Source organism: Procambarus clarkii, chromosome 50, assembly GCF_040958095.1.
Source record: "Procambarus clarkii isolate CNS0578487 chromosome 50, FALCON_Pclarkii_2.0, whole genome shotgun sequence".
Taxonomy (NCBI): domain Eukaryota; kingdom Metazoa; phylum Arthropoda; class Malacostraca; order Decapoda; family Cambaridae; genus Procambarus; species Procambarus clarkii.
Genome location: NC_091199.1, coordinates 11680599 through 11704083, shown reverse-complemented (window position 1 = coordinate 11704083; position 23485 = coordinate 11680599). Strand labels below are relative to the sequence as shown.

The 23485-nt window shown below is 38.0% G+C and overlaps 1 protein-coding gene across 1 annotated transcript in view; it reads left to right on the top strand.

The window, feature by feature from the left end:
* The window catches only part of LOC123772769 (homeobox protein PKNOX2), a 43224-nt gene that overhangs the window by 1357 nt on the left and 18382 nt on the right, over nucleotides 1-23485 (top strand). Inside the window, exons 2-4 of the mRNA XM_069303660.1 lie at nucleotides 3652-4099; nucleotides 5905-6026; nucleotides 6465-6756. Coding sequence (XP_069159761.1) covers nucleotides 3652-4099; nucleotides 5905-6026; nucleotides 6465-6756 — 862 coding nt within the window. The remainder of the gene's footprint in view (nucleotides 1-3651; nucleotides 4100-5904; nucleotides 6027-6464; nucleotides 6757-23485) is intronic.

Below are 23485 nucleotides of genomic sequence, written 5' to 3'. Positions count from 1 at the left end.
TTGCACAAGGGAGCAAGCAGTAAGCAGTGAGGCTTGTGGTCAAGCTGGGGATACTACTTCACTTGTAGTGATAACCGTAGCAATAATAAGAGTTATATTATTGATCAAACTTATATCATATTTGTTGTGATTCAAATGTATGAATTTGCAGTGATCAAATTTGCAATACTAGTACAGTAAATATAAAGTAAATAGTATTAGTAGTGATCATATTTATATTATTAGGGAGTTCTAACAAACTTTCAAACATATGTTAGCAGGTAGCACTGATAGTAGTATATCTCATAGACAAAAGATATTCAAACTACAGGTACATACATACAACACGTTAGAAGGAACTTTTTCAGTGTCAGAGTAGTTAACGGATGGAATGCATTAGGCAGTGATGTGGTGGAGGCTGACTCCATACACAGTTTTAAATGTAGATATGATAGAGCCCAGTAGGCTCAGGAATCTGTACACCAGTTGATTGACAGTTGAGAGGCGGGACCAAAGAGCCAAAGCTCAACCCCCGCAAGCACAAATAGGTGAGTGCAAATAGGTGAGTACAAAATAAATAAATATTCAAATGCTTAAATAACACCAATTAAATTATATCCGTGGTGTAGTGGTAAGACACTCGACACTCGCCTGGCGTTCCGCGAGCGCTATGTCATGGGTTCGTATCCTGGTCGGGGAGGATTTACTGGGCGCAATTCCTTAACTGTAGCCTCTGTTTAACGCAACAGTAAAATGTGTACTTGGTTGTAACAACGATTCTTCGCGGCGGGGATCGTATTCCAGGGACCTGCCCGATACGCTACGCGTACTAGTGGCTGTACAAGAATGTAACTCTTGTATATATCTCAAAAAAAAAAAAAAAAAAATATATATATATATATATATATATATATATATATATATATATATATATATATATATATATATATATATATATATATATATAATGTTAAGAGCAAACGTGTCAATACAATGTTAAATGAATCATTATATAGCCTTCCTGTGTCTATACCACCACGCGGTGTTGTGATAGATATAGCTTAGGATAGATATTGTGTGTCTATTATTTAGCCATGACCAAAACTCATATGATGTCTCTTGTTTTCACTTTTAGGTAATTGATTAGTTAACTTCAATCCTTCAAGCCAAAAACTTTGTCACTGAGAATTATTCTGGATCTTAGTCAATGCGGAGCCGGTCGGCCGAGCGGACAGCACGCTTCTCTTGTAATCCTGTGGTCCTGGGTTCGATCCCAGGAGCCGGCGAGAAACAATGGGCAGAGTTTCTTTCACCCTATTCCCCTGTTACCTAGCAGTAAAATAGGTACCTGGGTGTTAGTCAGCTGACACGGGCTGCTTCCTGGGGGTGGAGGTTTGGTCGAGGACCGGGCCGCGGGGACGCTAAAGCCCTGAAATCATCTCAAGATAACCTCAAGATATACCATACGCTTCTTTCCGTGTTGCTGGACGAACTCGAATTGGGAAGAGCCAACCAACATTTAATAAGCAATATGACATTCGAACCAGGGTTCAATAATTTACTCATTATGCATTTTGCAAAGATTAAGTATTAACTTTGTTCATTTATTGTCCACCCCATACCCATCCTGTGAGTGGTAGTGCACCCCATACCCATCCTGTGTGTGGTAGTTCACCCCATACCCATCCTGTGAGTGGTAGTGCACCCCATACCCATCCTGTGAGTGGTAGTCCACCCCATACCCATCCTGTGTGTGGTAGTGCACCCCATACCCATCCTGTGAGTGGTAGTGCACCCCATACCCATCCTGTGTGTGGTAGTTCACCCCATACCCATCCTGTGAGTGGTAGTGCACCCCATACCCATCCTGTGAGTGGTAGTACACCCCCATACCCATCCTGTGAGTGGTAGTGCACCCCATACCCATCCTGTGAGTGGTAGTGCACCCCATACCCATCCTGTGAGTGGTAGTGCACCCCATACCCATCCTGTGAGTGGTAGTACACCCCCATACCCATCCTGTGAGTGGTAGTGCACCCCATACCCATCCTGTGAGTGGTAGTACACCCCCATACCCATCCTGTGAGTGGTAGTGCACCCCATACCCATCCTGTGAGTGGTAGTGCACCCCATACCCATCCTGTGAGTGGTAGTACACCCCCATACCCATCCTGTGTGTGATAGTGCACCCCATACCCATCCTGTGTGTGATAGTGCACCCCATACCCATCCTGTGAGTGGTAGTGCACCCCATACCCATCCTGTGAGTGAGTATGGGGTGCACTACCGTTCGCAGGATATGAGTAGGGTGCCACTACCCCCCCCCCTCCCTCCTCACAGGATGGGTATGGGGTGCACAATAAAGGGCCTAAACCGATCCACAGGGGTAAAAGTGCTCGTCTTGTTTAATGGTACATTTTCGGTCCAATTTGGAGCAGAGTGTAGTAAAGAAAAGGGTGAAGGCGCAGGAGGACGGTGGATGTATCCTGGTCACGATGGCTTAATGTGTGTACCGGTCAGCTGGGGTTAGTTTTTATCCCCGGTAACTTGTTGTATTCCTCATCTCTCTCTCCCTCTCTTCCTCTCTATCTCCCTCTCTTCCTCTCTCTCTCTCAATCCTTTCTCAGCTCGGCAGGTCAGTCAGTATACCGGTTAGCTGGTCCTGGTTTTTATCCACGGTAATTTGTTGTATTCCTCATCTCTCTCTCTCTCTCTCTCTCTCAATCCTTTCTCAGCTCGGCAGGTCAGTCAGTATACCGGTTAGCTGGTCCTGGTTTTTTATTCACGGTAACTTGTTGTATTCCTCATATCTCTCTCTCCCCCTCTCTCTCTCTCTCTCTCTCAATCCTTTCTCATCCTACATCTTAGTTTTCGCTCTCTTTCTCTCTTTACCCCTTCTCATCCTTTATTTTCACTTTCTCTCTCAACTTCATATCTGTCTCTCAACCCCTTTCCGTCATCCGTCTTAACTTTCTCTCAACCCTTTCCCCTGCTTCTGTTTTATGGTTCCTTCAGCTATATATATTGAGAAAGTTTGGTGGGAAATTGTGTGGATTCGTATATTGTTGGTGCAAGCCTTGATATATTTATTGTCATTTCTGACTACAATTCCGAAATATAACACCAGTTTAGATCACAAGAATATACAGTGTACCTTAGTGCTGCTTGATTTTCTAGTGTACAGATATAGATTAGAGCCAAATAAATGGTATACCTACAGTAATAATGACACGAAGAAATATATATGTTTGTACGAAATCAAATTTACATGGCGAATTGCGTATTTTCACAAAGAAATAAGTTGTTCTTTATGAACATGTATTTTAGCCTAGTAAGGGTTTCTATAATATCATATACATGATGGTGGACAAATAGTTAATTGTATCGTTTGTAAAGTGCCAAGTGCGAGACAGAATAATGTTTGGGGTGGTGTTTATATTTATATATATATATATATATATATATATATATATATATATATATATATATATATATATATATATATATATATATATATATATATATATACAGTATTATTATTATTATTATTATTATTATTATTATTATTATTATTATTATTATTATTATTATTATTATTATTATTATTATTATTATGTCATGTGCCTTGCAAGGTAGCCTGCAGGTTGAGTATCATGCGTCCCTTTCCTTCAGGTAGTTAGCACCTCAGGACAGGTATTAGCGGGAGAGTTTCTGGATGGGCAGCAGCAACAAGCCGCTCTGTGTCTCCAGGTGACTCAACACCATAACCACCACCACCACCACCATCACCATCAGCAGCAGCAGCAGGCAGAGTATCACCAACAACACCACCATCACCTCCACCAAATACAGTCCCAGGAACTCCAACATGACCAACTGGCGACCCCAACTCGAAGTCCTCCTGGTATGGTCGCCACCACGAAGTCCACTGCCCTTCCTGGCCCTCCCGTCACTACCACCACACTGCCCACTACCATCGTCCACGTCTCGCCCACCACGCCCACAACGTCCCTCTCCACGCCCGCATCACCGACCCTAATCCAGGGCAGCACTCCGCTCTCACAGATCGGCGCCCACCCCTGCCCACCACCCCCGGAGACCAGCATCGTTAACCTGCTGGGTAAGATACCGCCTTTTCTTTCAAAATTGTACATTTTTAGCTTTTAAACGCATTCCGGTAAGTTTAAAATCCTTTGAAAGGTGTTTTGGCGATCGCAGGTGGTGACATATTGCTAGTTTAAAGTGCCCTAAGCAAGCTGCAACATCCATTGAGATGGTTTACTTAAATGACTGGATAACTATACGTCAATATTAATAGTATCTGTGTATGAAATAAACAGATCTTCATGTCCATAACATGATTACGCTGCTCTGAATATTTTATCACATTACGAAGTATTCCCGTATTTATTTTCATATGTATGGATTTCATGTGTTTTAATGAAGATGCGTTTATGAAGAGATACCTATTAATATTTAGTTCAGTGTGTTAAAATTAATTACGGCCTAATACATCTTAACTTGTGCTTGGATTTTAAAGTGATTACGGTTTAGGCATATTTTACAAAAAAAAAAAATACTACAGGAATGATTTCTAATTTATAGCCATCAAATTCCAACAATGTTCATTATCTTTTTGAATGTTATAGTTGAGCAGCCATTATAGCAACCTGTCATTCAAAAGATGATAGTACCTATATATATATATATATATATATATATATATATATATATATATATATATATATATATATATATATATATATATATATATATATATATATATATATTATATGGATGGTAATACAAAATGTAGACTGTTGAACACAAAAAACTGATAACAACAAGAAACAAGATAACAACAAAAACCTAACTTTTCCTAGTCTTGTTATTTTCTTTTATCAACAACTGTGTGCTATTTCCCTATTCCATATGATGTAGTCAAAGTACAGATTACGAACTAGTTCATCTAATATTCCCATCTCACAGGATGAATAGGTATACATGGAATCAGGGAATTATATACGATGCGAATATAGTCTACTAGTATTGCACCAGCAAACATAACAGGTTATGTTAGGTTTATGTTTAGCGTGTATAACCTTTTAATACTTCCTTCAAATTCGAATAGTACATGCCATCAATTATTACTGTATGGGGCACTTTTTTTTTTTAGTTTAGTTCCTACCCCCACACGTGGCCATACATTTATTTATTCAATGCTGGTAGCCAGCATATATACATTTTCTCTGTCTTCTATGGACAGGTTTAGAGATGACAGCATATATATATATAGGGTAGCAAGGACTCAACAACAGATGGCTGAAGTCTTACAAGAAGACAGAAAAATGACTGAAGTCATTCTTACAAGAATGTAAGAACACTTGTATGTATGTATATACATACAAGTGTATGTATATACATACACTTGTATATACATACACTTTATAATATATATATAAAAGTACTTCAGGGTAGAGTCATTTTTAAGGCAGATGATCCTGGGCGTTTGTCCTTGGGTACATCTCATACGCCGCCGACTGTGTGTAAACAGAGGCCAGGCCGGGCGTCACTCTGGCCCGCGTCGGCCCCTTCATTCATAACAACTCTGGATGTCACAACACCCCTTACAGCTGCCATTACTCACAGTACCACCAAACACCACAGGCACCACACCAGTTCGTGTTTTGTACATTTCCAGCTGTACTAGCTATAGGCTTCAGAATTTTTTGGAGGATGGGTTGCAGTTATATGACAATTTTATTGATGTCTTTTCAATTGAAAATTGCTAAAATTAGTGAAGGCTGTGCTTATAATAACTGTATACCTTAAACTTAAATAAGAATGTCATGACAAAATTGAATAATGATAAAGGGACATACACAATTTGCTATTTTCATAATGGCAAAGCTTGTGTTGCTTCAGCTCCCCTGACCCCCCCATCATGCGAGGAGGAGGAGGAAGGCGGCCTGCGTCGCCAGAAGCGAGGGGTTCTTCCTAAGCATGCCACTGCCATCATGAAGGCCTGGCTCTTCCAACACATCGTTGTGAGTCTCTAACTTACTCTGCCTAAATATACGTTATTTTGTTGTTTTGATTGGTCGTGTGGCGTACCTGTGGTGGGGGCCAATGAAAGTTCGATTTACATACACTGTATTAAGTATGTCTTTTGGTAAAGTTATGATTAATTTAATTTTGTTCAAGCATGTATATACAGTGAAACATTATCTAAACATTCAATCAGGATGTTTCTCAATAAGTATTGTAAAGTTACTTTTTGTTAATTTATGCTAAAAATAATTAGCTCTTGGATTACACAATTTTAATTTGTATTTTATTTTATACATCAACATGTTGTCTTTGTTATATAAATTGTTATATTTTTATTATTAACTTTCACTGTACAGGAAACCTTATATAGAGCTTTTATCACTTTGTTTTTCTGTCAAGGTAAAGTACGTGCACTAACTACTCATCTGTTACAGCACCCATACCCGAGTGAAGATGAGAAGAGGCACATTGCAGCTCAGACCAACCTAACGCTTCTCCAAGTCAACAACTGGTTTATCAACGCCCGGCGTCGCATCCTCCAACCCATGATCGATGCTTCCACTCCTCCCGACCAGAAGACCAAGAAGTCCAAGGCCTACAACCCCAAGGCCTCTGCAACAAGGTTCTGGCCTGATAGTCTCATAAGTCTGCATGGTAAACCACAGAACAACAATAACAACAATACGGCTTCATCACTCGCTCGCAAGACTAACTTTTCTAACACGGGTACGTTGCATGGCTTTGGTGATTGGTGCTTTCACAAGCTTAAGCCACGAAATATGACAAACGCAATTGAATACAGGCATGCACCTGAGGGAATACAGTCAATTTGTACACAAGCATTTTGCACATACATATAATTAATTTTTAAATATATATATAATTTTCTAATAGTTAAAACTATATACAATATTGCATATCACTAGATTAAGTTATACTATTAGCTTGGGTTTCGTTAACGTAGTTTGGATTAGGGACTTTGGGTAGGTTTTAATGCAATAAAAAAGTTCACTAAGCGGACATCTTATGTTCGAAATGACTTGTATACCAGTTGACAGACTTTGTACTGTTCTTGAACCATGTTGTATGAAAAGGAAATATTCTCAAAACATGGGCTGCTGGGTTGTACTTGCACTGTTACACACACATACACAAGGGACCAGCTGTATACTAACCACTAATTAATTGTTCTAGCTTCTTGATACACGGGATAATTATTCTGCTCACCTTACACTGCTTGGGTGTTCTAGCTTCTGGATATTAGAATTATTATTTTCATCCTACACTGCCTGGGCATTCTTGTACTAGCTGGAACTTGTGAAGAAACTTTTATGACTTTCTTGTTCTAGAGGATATTGCATTGAATTTCATTTTCATGAACTACTTCTGAATTATCAATTTTTTCATTTAGTGGATTTGATAAATATTATTCCATTGGTAAACCATATCAATATGGTAACGTATTGGATAACATTCAAATTAACAGTATTTTAGCAGTTATATTTTGTAAAAAAAAAATCACATTCAAACGAAGTACAATAAAAAAAAATCATAAAGTGCAAATAAGGATTCTGGAAATGTAAATAATGTAGATATTACAAAAGTATTTAAAATTGATTACTAGCTTGTAGGCCTAATATCATAGGTTTTAGGCCTATGTGCTATTTTTTAACTGATGCTTCTAAAGGTATAGAGGATTTTTACACAGTTAAAGTTTTCCATGCCTGTAGTTGATCAGTGGATCTTTGTGCTCTGAGGGGGTAGGTTCCACTGAGCATTTACATGTCCATTAAAGAGATCTGTACCTCTTACCTCGATCACATCATCTCGATCTGTATGGATTGAACAGTTTATGAGGCCCGAAGTGCTTCATGGTCATCTCTAACAATAATAACCTGGGTGAGGAGAACCTCATAGCATTTCGGGGCTCATAAACATTAATAAATAGTACAGATAAAGTTGCCATGATCGTGGTAAAAGACACAGATATTGTAAGTGGACAGTTATATTTTTCATGAATCCTGGGCCTGAGAACCACTGTCATGCACTATATATAATTGTTTCAAGATCAGTGTTTTATTTGTGCATGTTTTTCAAAATTTTTATATTAACATACTGTATATGCTATAGTTGGGAACAACAACCAAATTAAACAAGATCATTTTGTTTATAATTCATCAGAATTATATTGCTGTTTTTTGCTACACAGTTTGCTAATATGGTTTGTACTGTACTTGGTTTTGGGAGGATGGATTCTGCTTCTTGGATATTTCTGCTTCTTGGATGTTTCTAGCTTATTTATTCATCAAAACACTTGGTGAGGGTCAACAGTACATATGCAGGTATGCTGCAAGCACTAACACCATTCTAGCCACTAGACCATGAGTTTCATATAAGCTAGGTAAGCTGGAGGCTACATTATGTAGTCCAACCAGCTTACACCTTGCCAGGGAGCCATTAAGGTAGCTAGTTAATAAAAACTTTGCAATGGTAAGGTTTACCTTACCATTACAATCATATAAAATCATATCAAATAAAGCTCACAATATCATGAGATTAACATGCATCAGAATGAACGTTGATTTCTTGTTTCATTAATTAGAATAAATATACAAAGTAATCACACTAATATGAGATATATGAGATATCAATGAGAAAGTCAGTTGGAGCAATGTGGTGACTCGAAGCAGTGATCAGGGTATACACCTCTATACTATGACATTGTATAAGTTATACAATCTGGGATTCCCCTGAATCCACAGGAAGACTGGATGCTTCTACTGAAACCAAAGTGGAATCTCAGGTTGTATAATTTATACCATATCATATCATGGTACAGGGGTAATGTGCACAGCTGGAATCCTGATCACTAGTTCTAGTCACCTCATTGCTCCAATTTGTTTCTCATTGATATACAGTATATTACTTTAGTTGGATTTGCTTGTGGATCTGGAGCTGGAGTGTACAGTTGATGAACTACTTTACCTACACTAGAGTGAATGGGGGGTTATTTGTAAAACACGGCTTCATTAGAAGCCTCCAGTCTACCTGTAGATTCAGTGGAATCCCAGATTTTGTAATTTATACCATATCATGGTACAGACAGAGCTAGAAGTACCCGGATCATCGGTTCCAGTCACCTCATTGCTCTAATTGATTTTCTCAATCAGAATGAATGATAATTTCACACTGAACTGAACTTCACCATATATGATGGGGTAGGGTGGGATTTTAGTCACCCTAGATGTTCATTAGAATGCTTAAAATACAGAAGGGTTTTAGAAGTAACTAACTGGTATTCAAATGAGATTTACTATTTTCTCTGTAGTACGACTATGGTAACTAGTAGCAACTGATTTTGTTTATTATGCACCCCATACCCAATCTGAGGGCAGTAGTGGAAGAGGTTACAGAGGACACATAATTGGTTCAGGAACTAAACTCCCCCAAAATTCTACCTCTAGTATCACTCCACCCCTTCATTCATGCCATGTAAGATGCAATCTTCAATATTGTGGGAAATAACGTTTCATTTGTTTATATCATCATGGATTTGAAATTGGGCCTGAAAAATATGAGTTTTTCACCCTGTCCAATAAGCAAGAATACACACAAGATTGAAGAGACTAACTAGAACTCAACTGAGACTTAAATCCTTCCTGGCAGCAATAACCTCTTCTCTTCAGCCATGTCATATAAGATGCAATCTACAATATTGTCTGACCTGAGATCGAATTCCCAGATGACCCAAATCAATGAGGTGTTGTTACCCTACCATATTTCATTTGGTTCATTTCATTCTCAACTCACAATCGAGAATTCTAGGTTTTAATCCTGAACGGGACAGGAGTGTTTGGACATGTTTCTTATCATCTAATGCCCATTTACCTGGCAGTAAATACGTACCCAGGAGTGAGTCAGCTTGTTGTGGGGTTATAATATAAGACCTCAATATAAGACTAACATGTAATGTATGTATATACTGGCCGCCTGTCCCTCGACACAATGAATTACTTATTATTGTATTGTGGCTTGCATCTAATACTACATGGATGAAGGGATGATTTTCTGCCCTATACCGTACACAGTGGGCTCCAGGGAAGGTTTGATATCTCTATTAAGTATTAGGCACTTTGATTATAAGAGGAACTAGGGTTTTTAGGTTGACTGGAATTATGAAGCAATTTAAATGTATCAAGTTAGTGACATTTTGTATAGGATATGTGGTCAAGGAGCAAGGGTTACATGAATACTGTATCTGGTTTATGTATGGTACTGAAGATGCATGTAAAGCTTGAGGTTATTGGATGCATGGATTCATCATATAAGGAACTTGGGCTATACAAGGAACTGCAGCTGCACAAGGGATTATTGTTATATGATGAGACTGGAGTTGTATTCAAGAATGGGATTATACAGACGACATCATGATTTCCGTATGCCTCAGGACTGAGACCAAATGAATAACCTGTTGTGTCCGGATAAGTGGTTCATCATCCTGAAAATCTAAGGGAAAAATTTGGACAGCATTTTGTTTGTTTTCATCAATATGAGAAGTTCTGCTCTGCTTATTAACTTGAAGATCATTGTTGATGGTGCATAGTTATTTAGATGGTAGCAGTGGTGGTGGATGTTGATAGTGTTGGGTTGACTTGAAGTAGAGATTAAAGGTGATGAGGTCATTATGTGATAACCCAGATGGTGGTAGTTCAATACAAGTTTTCTTGGAAATCTTGTGAAAAGAGTCTTTAATTGATGCTTGTTCCCTTTGTTCTTATTCACAGAAACTGCATGTACATATTGCTCATGCTCATCATCTGGTGTGCTAAGATCAATTACTTGTTTCCATAAAGTCAAGAATGCTTTTAAAATATTTCTGACAATTTTCCATGTTTCGTTTTTCCTTTTCCACTTTCTCGTTCATGTCTTCTTCCACTTCCTCATCCTGATTTTGCTCCACTGGCTTTTTTATGCAGGTAAATCTATAATTTTGTAGTCAGGTTTTGAAAGGCTTGGGCATCTTTGTCATAGTCTATCCACAGGTCGGCTGTTCTGTGGACTTAATCCCTCTGACATAGGGTAAGAGTTTCTCTCCTAATTTTTCTCACTACAGTAACTTTTTTCAGTCCAAATCCTTCAAAATCTGCCTTGTTAACTTCTTCAGGAAACAGTCCTGATGCAGGCAAAGTTTTCTCCAACCATTTCTGGGTTGTAAGCTTTACTTGGTCCCATGAACCAACAAGAATCTAGATAGTTGACTTATTGTGAAAGCTTTATAAATGTCCTTGGCTGTTCCTGGTTCATTACTAAGATGTCTGACAAATTTTCTCTCTTAGTGGCGCTTAATTATTCCTTTATCCATGGGTTGGGCTGGCAAAGTTGTCTTAGGAGGCAAGAATGTACCAATGATATTGCCATTTATTAATTCACCCTTTGTGGATGTGTTGGGCTATTATCTAGAAGTTTAAGTTTAGTTTATTTATTATGCACCTCATACCCATCTTGTGGGCAGTAGTGGAAAGGGTTACAGAGGCACATAATTGGCTCAGGGACTGAACCCCACAATTGATTTTAGCAAAGCAAGGTACAGTTTTGATGAGTTAGTTACAAATTTCAATGCACATCGTCATATCAACAATAAGCTTAAGACCGACCACAAGTACAGTTTCTAAATTAGGCGACTGACATATATGGAGAACTATTGTCACAATTTATGTTTATCCTGCTCTCCCCCTTTCCCCCCCATCGAGTGGGCTATGGTGGATAGGTTACAAGCACTTAGTTACTACCTACAGTTAGCAAACTGTGGATATTTGGCTAAGATTTCTGGTAGTAGATAGTTTTTAATGAAATATTTATACATCTCTTGAACATCTGTTATAGAATTGTCTCTGAATTCACGTATTATCTAGAAGCAGCACAACTTCGTTGTTTTGTGGGAAGCCAACACGTTTGAGGTGTTCCTTCACTTTGGGCACAAATTTCTTAATAAACCACTCTGTAAATATTACTCGATGTATTTGACTGGTTTTTATAAACAGGGAGGCACCTAGTCTGTAAATATTACTCGATGTATTTGACTGGTTTTTTATAAACAGGGAGGCACCTAGTCGATTTGAAAGCCCTGGGATTTTTGCCAATCCCAATCACAAGTAATTTGCAATTGTGCATGCTAGCTGCATTTCTACACCACAACACAGCACAGGTTTTGCTTATAACCTGTGTTATAAACAAAACACAAACAGCACAGTTTGTTTTGCACAGGTTGTAAGCAAAACAGAGAACATATGTTCTCTGTTTTACTTATAACCACCAGCAGGATCATCTTCACCTCTTGAGCTATAGTGCCTGTAGGAAACACATGCCAGCACATACTAGTTTCATCAGCATTATAAATTTGTTCAGGAGATAAATTTTCATCCTACCTCATCTCTGTAAATTTACTTAAATATTTTTCTGCATCAGCAGCATTAGCAAATTGGCTTTTGCCATGTACTGTAGTGAATCTAATGCCATGGCAAAGTTTAAAGCTTCTGAGGCATCATCAATGAGGGATTAATGCTAGTACTGTATACTTGAGAATTGGGTTTTATGCGGCTGGGATTGTGATTGGGATTACATGTATGATTTAAGTTTTATGAGAAACTGAAGTACAGTAAAGGGTACAGGTTTACAAATATCATGGGCTATTCATATCACTGGAGTTTACAAGGGATGGATTTTAGAAAGGCTTCAATTATATCAGGTACAGAGGAACCTTGGTACTCAAATAGCTCCCAACCTGAACAATTTGGCATTTGAATGCTGTGTTTGTACTCGGTAGTCGACTGTTTGCTCGGCACTCAAAAATAAACATATATAACAGATGAGTCGGTTTCCCAGTAGCTGTCGTTCAGTGCACAGCCCACTAAACCTACCTGTAAGCTTCCCTTGTGTTTTCTTGGATATTTTTTATATTCTTACCATAAATAAGTTACCACGGTGCTTAAGAAAGATAGTGATAAGAGGCAAACAAAAAGAAAATTAGTTAGAACCACAATAAAGATGAAAAAAGAACTCGTGGCAAAATATGAAATATATGAACAGCCTTCGTGGGTGTTCTTGCTGCCGAGTTTGGTACATATGCCTAAATCAATGATCTCTTCGATACTTAGAAAAAGTAAAAAAGAGAAAGAGAATCCCAGAAGCACAATTACCTGAAGTTTTTATGCCAAACAATGACATCTCTCATTCTCTTCCTTGCCACATTCCACATATGCCATTAACTCTCTTAAGTTAGGTTAGTGTAGGTATAATGAGACAAATTTGCATTTATTTATTTTTTTTATTATATTCATATGTGTGTATTTTTTGTGGCCTGGAACAGATTAATCCAATATACACTAATCCTTATGGGAAAATTATTTGATACTCAGACAGTTCAGCACTCAAACGACCTTTTGTAACCAATTAAATTTGAGTACTGAGGTTCCACTGTGTTTAAATGATATCAGGGTATGTATCAGGATTTTTCAGGGGGTAGGTTTTCCAAGGAGCATTGTGTACATGACGGTCAAAGGTAGATGAATACTTAGTGTTAAATAAGGGACTAGGGTAGCATGTGTGACTTGAGTTGTATAAGACAGTGGAGTTTTAAGAGTGTTTGGAACATTGGTTATAGAATTGTCTCTGGATTCATGTATCTTTTCGTATTCCATCACATAATGACGGAGGGTGTGTGAATAATTTTGTTGACACAGTTTACATTTGGTCAGGTCTATATCGGCAGATAATGAGAATGCTCATTATGTGCCTCTGTAATCCTTTCCACTACTGCCCACAAGATGCATATGGGGTTCATAATAAATGAACTAAACTAACTCAGGAAGTGTATTCATACACGTTTGGCTTTTATCGAGGTCCAAGGCCAAGGCCAAATTACTGACCCCTACCCAGGATGCAACCCCACAACAGGTTGACTAACTCCTGAGTACCTATTCACTGCTAGGTGAACAGAAGACATGAACAGAGGCACCATGTCCTAAAAGTGTTCTATCACACCTTACAAATACTCTCTGTATTTACTGTTATACAAATGTTCTTTAAATTGCACTTAGTGATGCATGAAATATCTATTACAATGAATTTGCATATTGGCTAGTGTTTAAATGTTACTTTGTAAGATTTGATACATACAGTATTCATACGAATTGTCATATAGGGAAGCATTTGCTATTGCTTACAGTCATAAGAAACTGTGAACTGCAGACTTCAAGATTGTATTACATAGTCAGTAGGAGAGACTAAGCCATGGTCATGGCACATAATACTGTGCTTTACAAAAACTTTCCCAACTTTACTACTATTTTATATTATTATTATTATTATTACTATTATTATTAATATTATTATTATTATTATTATTATGATAGGAGATAAAAAAAATTATTTACATTTCTCACTCCTAGTATATCTGAAATATGCATCAGTAAGCATTCATAACCATCCTTGACGTGACACTCACTCTTTGCTCATGGTACATACAAAGACACTCAAATATATCTCTTCTCATATCACATTCCTAATGTGAATTAGTTTCACTCAAGGCACATTCCTGAAGTGGGAATCACTTCTCATAGCACATTCCAAAGGTGGAAATGAATCCTCACTCATGGTACATCCTGAAGTGGGAAGCAATCCTTACTTTACATATTCCAGCAGTGAAAAATCAGTTTACGTCCATGGCACATCTCTGTAGTCAAAAGCAGTCCATTATCATAGCACATCCCTGGAGTAATTCCACATTCCTGAAATGGGACTCGATCCCCCCACTTGCAGTATATACATATTTTGATTACTGTATTATTATATTTGTTTTAATTAATGTACTTACCCTTGAGGTTATCTCTAGGTAGTTTGAGAATCAATATCCCTGCAGCCTGACCTCTGACCAGTCCTCCAGATTGGTGGTCTGGGTACACTGGCTGTTAGACACCACTGCTCAATTCTCAACCTAGGGCGAGAATTGAGGTGACCAAAGTGAAGAGAGTGTACACATTTTATTGCTCTTGCACGTTCCCGGGTAACACGCTCTCACTTTCTCGCTGGGCTTTTGGGCTTTATATGCATTTAGTCCTGTAGAAAATTCTATTTCAAACACATTGATACCAAATTTAAACACCTAGGACGAGAATTGAGATGACAAAGTTGAAAAGAGTATACACTTTTCAGTATTACCGCGCTTTCTAATGTAATGAGAGGCGCGCCTTGGGGTGGCACAGTGCTCTCTTTCTGGTAACCTTGGCCTACTTTCATCTTGTCGGCGGGTGGAGCGTGCTGTGTTTTTTGACATTATATGCATATACTCCTGTAGGGAATTCTATTGCAAACACATTGATACCAAAATGAAAGACCTAGGATGAGAATTGAGGTGACCAAAGTGAGAAGAGTGTTGGTTTATTATTTAAACTGAATTTGTAGAATTCTCCTTGGATTTGAGACTGCCTGTGTGGGCTTATTGTCCCTACTTGTCTGAACTTTGATTACATTATGAAGTGAGTAACAGGTACAGTATTTGCAATCACTGTTTCATATCAGTTCATCTTTTTTAAAATAAGGTCTCGGGTGTTTTCTAGTACTACTTTTTTATGGTTTATGGCAAATCTGTTATACATCCATAAGATGTCATTTATATGTGATTCTTCATTTAGGGTACCTCCTGAAAGTCTCTTTGATATAGCAATATTTGCTACATTTTAGGTGCTGTAAGTTGAAGTTACTGAGCAAGATGTTGATTGGGGCTGGATTTGTGAGTTTTTCTAAGCAGTATTTGTATCTGGTGATTTATATGCAAGGACAATCGCCAAATGTATAATTTTGATTTTAATTATTAGTACTTTTACCATATTGTTTGTGGTGTTTTATCTGTGCTGAGCTGCTAGTGTATTTAATGTGCAGGATGACTTTACCTTGTAGCCTGTCACATCTGAATTTTTTTTATTCTGGTATCCATATCTTACTGTCACAGTAGTAATTTGTGAGTTTCATTTAAGGCTGTAAACACTGCATTTACCTCATTTAGGAGGCCAGCTATAAATGGACTTTGTTTTGTATATTTTGATACCTTGTATATTGGAAGTACAATGACTAACATTTGTTATTGTATTTGTGGAAATACTGAGTTCTTGATGTTAGTATCTGTGGCTATGGTAAGGGTGCCACTGTGTTGTCTGTTTGACTTGAGTTGGTGGTAAGGCATTGAGATTTTTAGCCATTTTTTTCCTATCTTTTTACTAAATATTTCCCAGGTATGTTGGGTTGTGGCCATTTCCATAATGGTCTTGTTTTCTTAATGTCACTTGTACCTCGGTAAAATCCTTGGTGAATCTGATGCCTTTGATATTCGCTCTTTTGCATATTTTCTGCTCTTGTGTTGGCATCCTGAGTGAAATTTAGGACTTTTTGATAATTTCTTTTGATAATTACTTTGTTTCCTTGGCAATAGACCCAACCACTTTGGGTAGACAGTAGAACAACAGTCTTGCTTCATGCAGGTCGGCGTTCAATCCCCAACTGTCCAAGTGGTTGGTCACCTTTCCTTCCCCTCATCCCATCCCAAATCCTTATCCTGATCCTTTCCAAGTGCTGTATAGTCTTCATGACTTGGTGCTTTCCCATGATAATTCCCTCCCTCCATCCCTCCTTGACAATAGAAATTATGTACTGTACATACTTCAGGGGTGGAGCCAAGGTCCGCAGTAACATGGAAAGAGTGTTTCTACCAATTATTGGTAGTGTCATATCCCAGATGCTTGTTGTTAAAGATTCTTACACTTTGATGCATTAAATAGCATTTGTCAGTCTGAAAAATTATTCTGCCATCAGCAAATATGAGTGGATATGTAAGTCATTAATACTAAAGACTGAATACTGGGATATTTATATGATACTTTTTCATAAGCTATTTATTATTTATACAGTATATATACTGTACTGTATATACAAGAAGGTATATTGGGTTTATGAGAGTACATAGCATTGATGATTTGACATTCTTGGAAAGCCACTAGTACGCATAGTGTTTTGGGCAGATCCTTAATCTAACATATAATTTTAAGTGGGTAATTTCTAGCAAAATTTATAAAATGTTAACAGGTACATTGTAAGAAAATTTGACGTAGTAGGCACATTAAAGTAAAATTTAAGGGTTATAAACAGGTACATGGTAGCATAATTTGAGGATTTAGTTCAAGGTATAATGCAATAGAATATGTGTTCAATATAACAACCATGATATAAGATGATGGTAATGTAGTAGGCATCCTTCAGTCTCGGGAGACTATAGAGTTGCGCCCTAGTTGTCAATCCTGGTGCAGTATCTGGTGTGACTGATGAGGCCAATCCGAGAGTGGCAGTCCATCCCACACCGAGCACAAACGAAGTCCGATTCTGGTCTGTCTTCCCGGCTACCGGCTTTCCTTCTCTGTCTCTTTGCCTCCTGATTCCTTGGCAAGTGACTCCTCGAACTTGGAGAGACCTCTTTGAACAGACTGCCTCCAGGCAGTCTGATGATGGTAATGATTACAATGGTAAAGTTGTATGGCTTAGGTACATATATTGGGGGGCTTGGGTAGCACTAGATACAGTGCAAGTTTAAAGCACAAGGTAGGAAACTATGAAGATGAAATTAGGTACTTTTTGTTTTTGTTTTTGAATAAGGCAAAAGTTAAACAGCTTTTCAATTCGTTAGGGAGTGAGTTCCATAGACTAGGTCCCTTTATTTGCATATAGTGTTTACACAGATTAAGTTTGACTTTGGGGATATCAAAGATATATTTATTTCTGGTGTGGTGATTATGGGTTCTATTACATCTGTCCAGGGAGAGTTTCAGAGCAGGGTTTGCATTTAAGAACAGGGTTTTGTAAATGTAAATGGCACAAGAGAATGTGTGGAGTTAGTTTATATTTAGCATGTTTAGGGATTTAAACAGGGGGGGGGGGGCTGAGTGTTGTCTACAAGCAGAGTTTGTTGTTCTGATAGCAGATTTTTGCTGAGTGGTGATGGACTTGAGGAAGTTTGCAGTGGTTGAACCCCATGCACAGATACCATATGTAAGATAGGGATAGATTAGTGCATAGTATAGTGAGAGGAGAGCAAAGTAGAGTTAGGTACATAATACTGTATCTGATTTTAGAGAGTATACCAACCATTTTAGAGACTTTCTTGGTTATGTGTTGTATGTGGGTGCTGAAGTTGAGTCTCTTGTCTGAGTATAGACCAAGGAACTTTCATTTTCATGGGTGATGTTAACATTTTCTATTTGAAGCTGAATTGCATTTGTTGATTTGCTTCCAAATAAGATGTAGTAGGTCTTTTCTATATTTAGTGTGAGTTTGTTGGTTGACATCCATAAGTGGACTCTCTTTAATTTATTATTTACAACATTATTTAATGTGTGTGGGTTGGGGTCTTGAGCAGATGAGGGTAGTATCATCAGCAAATAATAGAGGTTTAAGAATGTTTGAGACATTAGGCAGATCATTGATGTATATAAGAAATAGGAGAGGTTCTAGGATACTCCACTGTGGCACTCCTACGGTTAATGGTAGAGTAGGAGAGGTTATGTCATTGATGGCTACATATTGGTGTCTGTCACTAAGATAGGATCGGATATAGTTTAGGGCAAGGCCTCAGATTCCATAATGGTGGAGTTAAGTAAGAAGTAGTTATAGTTAACAGTATCAAAGGCCATTCTCAGGTCAATGAAGAGTCCAATCAGAAACTCATTTTTGTCAGGGGCCGAGTAGATTATGTCAAGCAGATTAATAATTGCAACGTTGGTACACTTTTTGGGAGCAGAAGCCAAACTGACTGGGACTTAGTATGTTGAATGTTATGAGGTAGGAGTAGAGCTGTTTGTGAATAATTTTTTCAAATATTTTGTTATAATTTATTAATTGCTCATAGATTGTGACCATGAAAGTTGTCAAAGTTTTGCTATTGTATTGTTGGTGCTACATAATCTTTTGGGTTTGGGAACTTCTTTTGATAATTCCTGCATGTTGCTTAATGTAATTATTAAATGATCACAGTATTATTAAAGAAATATATATTTTTATTTCAGCTAGGATAAGGTGAAAAATGGCATCTCAAAGGGCCTAAGAATGATATAAAATGCAATGAATAACAAAATAAATATGATTGAGTCCCAGTGGCTCCCTGAAGCTGAGATGGCTCACAACTTCTAGATCACAACAGTCCTGGAGTTCTATTCGGCCTATCAGGGACCAGTGCCAAAACCTAGCCCCCTGCAGAGAGGCACAGGGAACAGATAACACTCTGGCACCTCACTGGAGAAGGCACTCAAAAAGTTGGCGAACCAATACAGATCATTGCTGGGTTCCATGAAGGGAACTATCAAGAAAAAGTGCAAAGCCATTATAACTACAGTACATAGCACTTGGAAGGGATCAGGATAAGGATTTGATCGAATCAAACCTACCAAATGAATTTCCCCGACAATGTAAACAAACGATAGAATCATTCAAAACAAACGTGCACGTGTTCATCCCTCCCACTTGTTTCGATAAGGGCTCACACCAAGTCCTTATTGAATGTCTGTTCAGTGATGTAGCATGTTAACCCGTTGTAGGACTTCCTGATAGTTAGACAGCCGTGGAAGGTCCCAGTGTTTTTCAGCTAAGTACTTAGCTTTTATAGCATGTGGATGTGTTAGGGCTGCCTTCCCTGAGTATCCCTAGCACTGAAAGGTCTATCCTGCTTGGAGGCAGCCCTCAACTTGGGTGAGTCAGAGGTTTTATGGCCCCCCTGTCTTGGCCCAGATCGAGAGCAAGCACTGGTCGGTGGAACACACTGGTGGCTCGCATGCTTGTACAGTCGAGGAAATGTATTCATTTGCCCCTCGGTTTTGTGGAATGTGGAAAATGGCAATGCAGTGTTTGTTGTTATGGTAGTAATTGATTAGATTATGAATGAATAGGCACTTTGTAAAGATATGTCTCATTGGTCAAAATGCCACACACCGGTTTATATAATTCACACTACTATTGAAAGGAAAATAGTGTAGAGCAGTGAATAAAAATTAATATATGTTGATTAGTGAAAAAAGGAGAAAGCTCTACTTTTGTGCTTTAAGAGTTATTGATCTTTTATGTAAATGATATAACAGATTATAATTTTACGTACAGTACAGTATTGGCATTTGGCTGTTGAGGCAGAGATGACATGACCTCACACAAAACGCTACCTTGATTGTCGTTGGCCATCAGTCAACAACACACACAATGTTTGTTCAAGTTAAAAGTGGTTTGCAAGCATTACATTTGTGAATATAGTTGATATACTTTGTACAAATGATAGTATCAAGAACTAATTACACATCAATATCAGAAATAGACAGGATAATCAGAAAGTATTATACTGTAATTCATTATCATTAATATTACTGACATCTGGAAGACAAAGTTAAATGAATAGGAACTATGTAATGTGTATTTGACTCCTGAGAACAATTATTATTGAATTAGGTAATTAAATACATTATGTAATAATATCCATAGTTGACCAAATTGTGAGACAGTGTGTGAGTTACACAGGACACATAGACAGATGTATGTTACAAATATGGCAGACATTTACCTTACCTTATGCAAGGAAAGGTAAGGTAGGACACGTGAAATGCCCAATTATATTACGAGTGTAATTCTTTTGTCATTTGATGAATATGTTACACTAGACATGGACTTTGTGATGGTATATGTTATTCAGCAATACCAGTGTTTCTTATAACATACCATTTTTCTACAATGGTTGTTTAACCATCAAACTATAGCAAAAAGTGTTGTTGTTTGGTGGAAAGAATGGGGCCCTTCACTCTTCCTGGACCAATTCACAAGTTCACTCCAAAGTGATTTTCTTTATCAAGGATGAACTCGAGAAGAAAGGCTATGTCAACAATGGCCAGTAGGTGTTATGAGCAAGATACATGTCAATCGCTGCCATCACTAGAGAACCTGGAATTACAAAGCCAACTGATAGACTGTGGTTTAGGCAGTTGGAAGAATCTGTGAACTTGAGCGACAAACGTTGGGTTGGTAACCCAAGGAAAAATCTTTCCCAGGGAAGACTAGCAAATTCTTGAATGCAACTGTCAAGTTTCCCTTTATGAATGCAGTTGCCATCAAGGATGAACTGCAATTAGAGGTATTGGAACAGTGCAAAACCAACTTCATGAATTTGACATCCAGCACTGGATGTTATGTTGGTTCCACCCTACAAATATCAAGGTACAACCCTGGAAACACAAACCGAAACTGTCTCTATTTTCCGCTTGTTACAACATGTAATAGAGTTGTTACATCTTGGCTTAACGTGTTTATGACGTATTAGAACGTTGTTACAACTTGCTATATTGGTTGTTATAACTGGTTAGGAGGTGTTAAAACTTGTTCGAACGTTGTACCAACGTCGTAGTTTCGGTGTGTGTTTGGCGGGAATATATCAGATGCGGTTTTATCATACTGTATGATAAAAAATATTACTGGACTGTGCCTGATATTGTTGTACAGTATTTACACTCACATTTAATGGTCAATAATTATTACTATTTGCCCCTAACATTCCTCGGTTTCACACTGTGCATCCAGATAAACATTCCTCGGTTTTTGCACTGTGCATACAGATATAACTAATTGCAGTTCATCCCTGATGGCAACTGTATTCATAAAGGGAGACAGCTACATTCAAGAATTTGCTGGTCTTCTCTGGGAGAGGTTTTTCTTGGTCCTCCAAACCGACATTTGTCTTTTAAAGTTCCCAAATTTCTTCCCACGCCTGGACCACAGTCTAACAGTTGACTTTGTAATTTTAATTTCTCTAGCGATGACGGCGATTGACATGCCTCTTTCTCTCATAGCATCTATTGCCCCTCGTTGACAAAGTCTTTCGTCCCTGGCATTCATCTTTGCTAAAGAATCTGCACACTGGGGTTGACATAGATTGGTCTGGGAAGAGTGAAGGTCATCACATTCTTTCACTCAATCGATGACACTTTCTGCTATAGTTTGATGGTTAAACAACCATTGTAGTTAACTGGCTTGTTTTAAGAAGCACTAGTTTGTTGAATAAATCATGTAGTCCATGTTGAGTATAAGATATCCATCAAATGACAGCAAATTACATAACATGATTGGATATATCTGCCATATTGATAATGCAAGTAAGTCTGTGTGTCAGTGTCACACACTGTTTCACATAATTATTTGGTCAACTATGCATACTATTATGTAATGCATTTGATTATTTAATTTAATAAGTTGTTCTCATGAATCAAAAACACATTACATAATCCCTATTTATTTCAGTTATGATCATTTCACCAGTGTCTTCCAGCTGTAATATTAAATGATAATAAATTATACATTCTGATTCTCCTGTCTTTCTGATATTGATGTGTTATTAGTATAAAGTATATAAAGTAGTTTAGTTTAATTCATTTATGCACCCGATACCCATCCTGTGGGCAGTGGTGAAAGGGTTAGAGACATCATGAACTCGGGACTAAACCCAAAATTCATTTAGCTAAACAAGTTAGTCTTTATGAGCTAATTATAAAATTCAGTGCACATTGTCACATCAACAATGGGCTAGAATGTTTGCAAACCACATTTAACTTTAAAAAATATTGTGTGTTGTTGACGGCCAAAGACAATAGAGGTAACGTTTTGTGTGATGCCACTTCATCTCTGCCTCAATGGTGAAATGCCAATACGTTATATCGTTTAAATGAAAGGGCAATAAAAAGCACAATAGTAGAGCTATCTAACTTCTTCACTGATCAACATACATTAAATTTTATTCACTGCTCTACAAAATTTTTCTTTCAATAGTAGTGTAACGGGGGTGGGGGAAATAACTCTATCTTGTCCATTATTCCACCCCCCAGTTAACTAACGAGGCCGGGGGAAACAGCTCTCTCTAGTCCGTTATCCCGTCCCCAGTTAGCTAACTATTCTAGAGCACCTCCAGAGTTCCTAAGGCAACCTCTCTCGTTCAACACCTTGTAACCTAGGTATTTGACTACCTAGGTGCTAAGACTACAAGGCGCCGTCACTTGATCAGTTACCCGAAACTCTAGAGAGAACTCTAGAATACAGAATCATTTTGCCACAAACGTATAAGAGAAAACGAAAGGAAAGAAATGAATAGTGAAGTAATTAGTGAGGGCTTGGGGTGAGAGGGAGAGAGGTGGGAGGAGCGAGGAGGGTCATTAGTTGAAAGTGAGAGTTTAGAGAGGGGTGGAGGGAGAGGTGTAGATAGGTAGAAGTAGAAGAGTCGATAGTAGACGTAGAAAAGTAGATAGTAGAAAACGAAATGCTGCCACCATCCATTCATGATCATTACATACAAGACAAGGAATGGAACTTGTCTGTATCACAATATTCACCAAAGATGTTA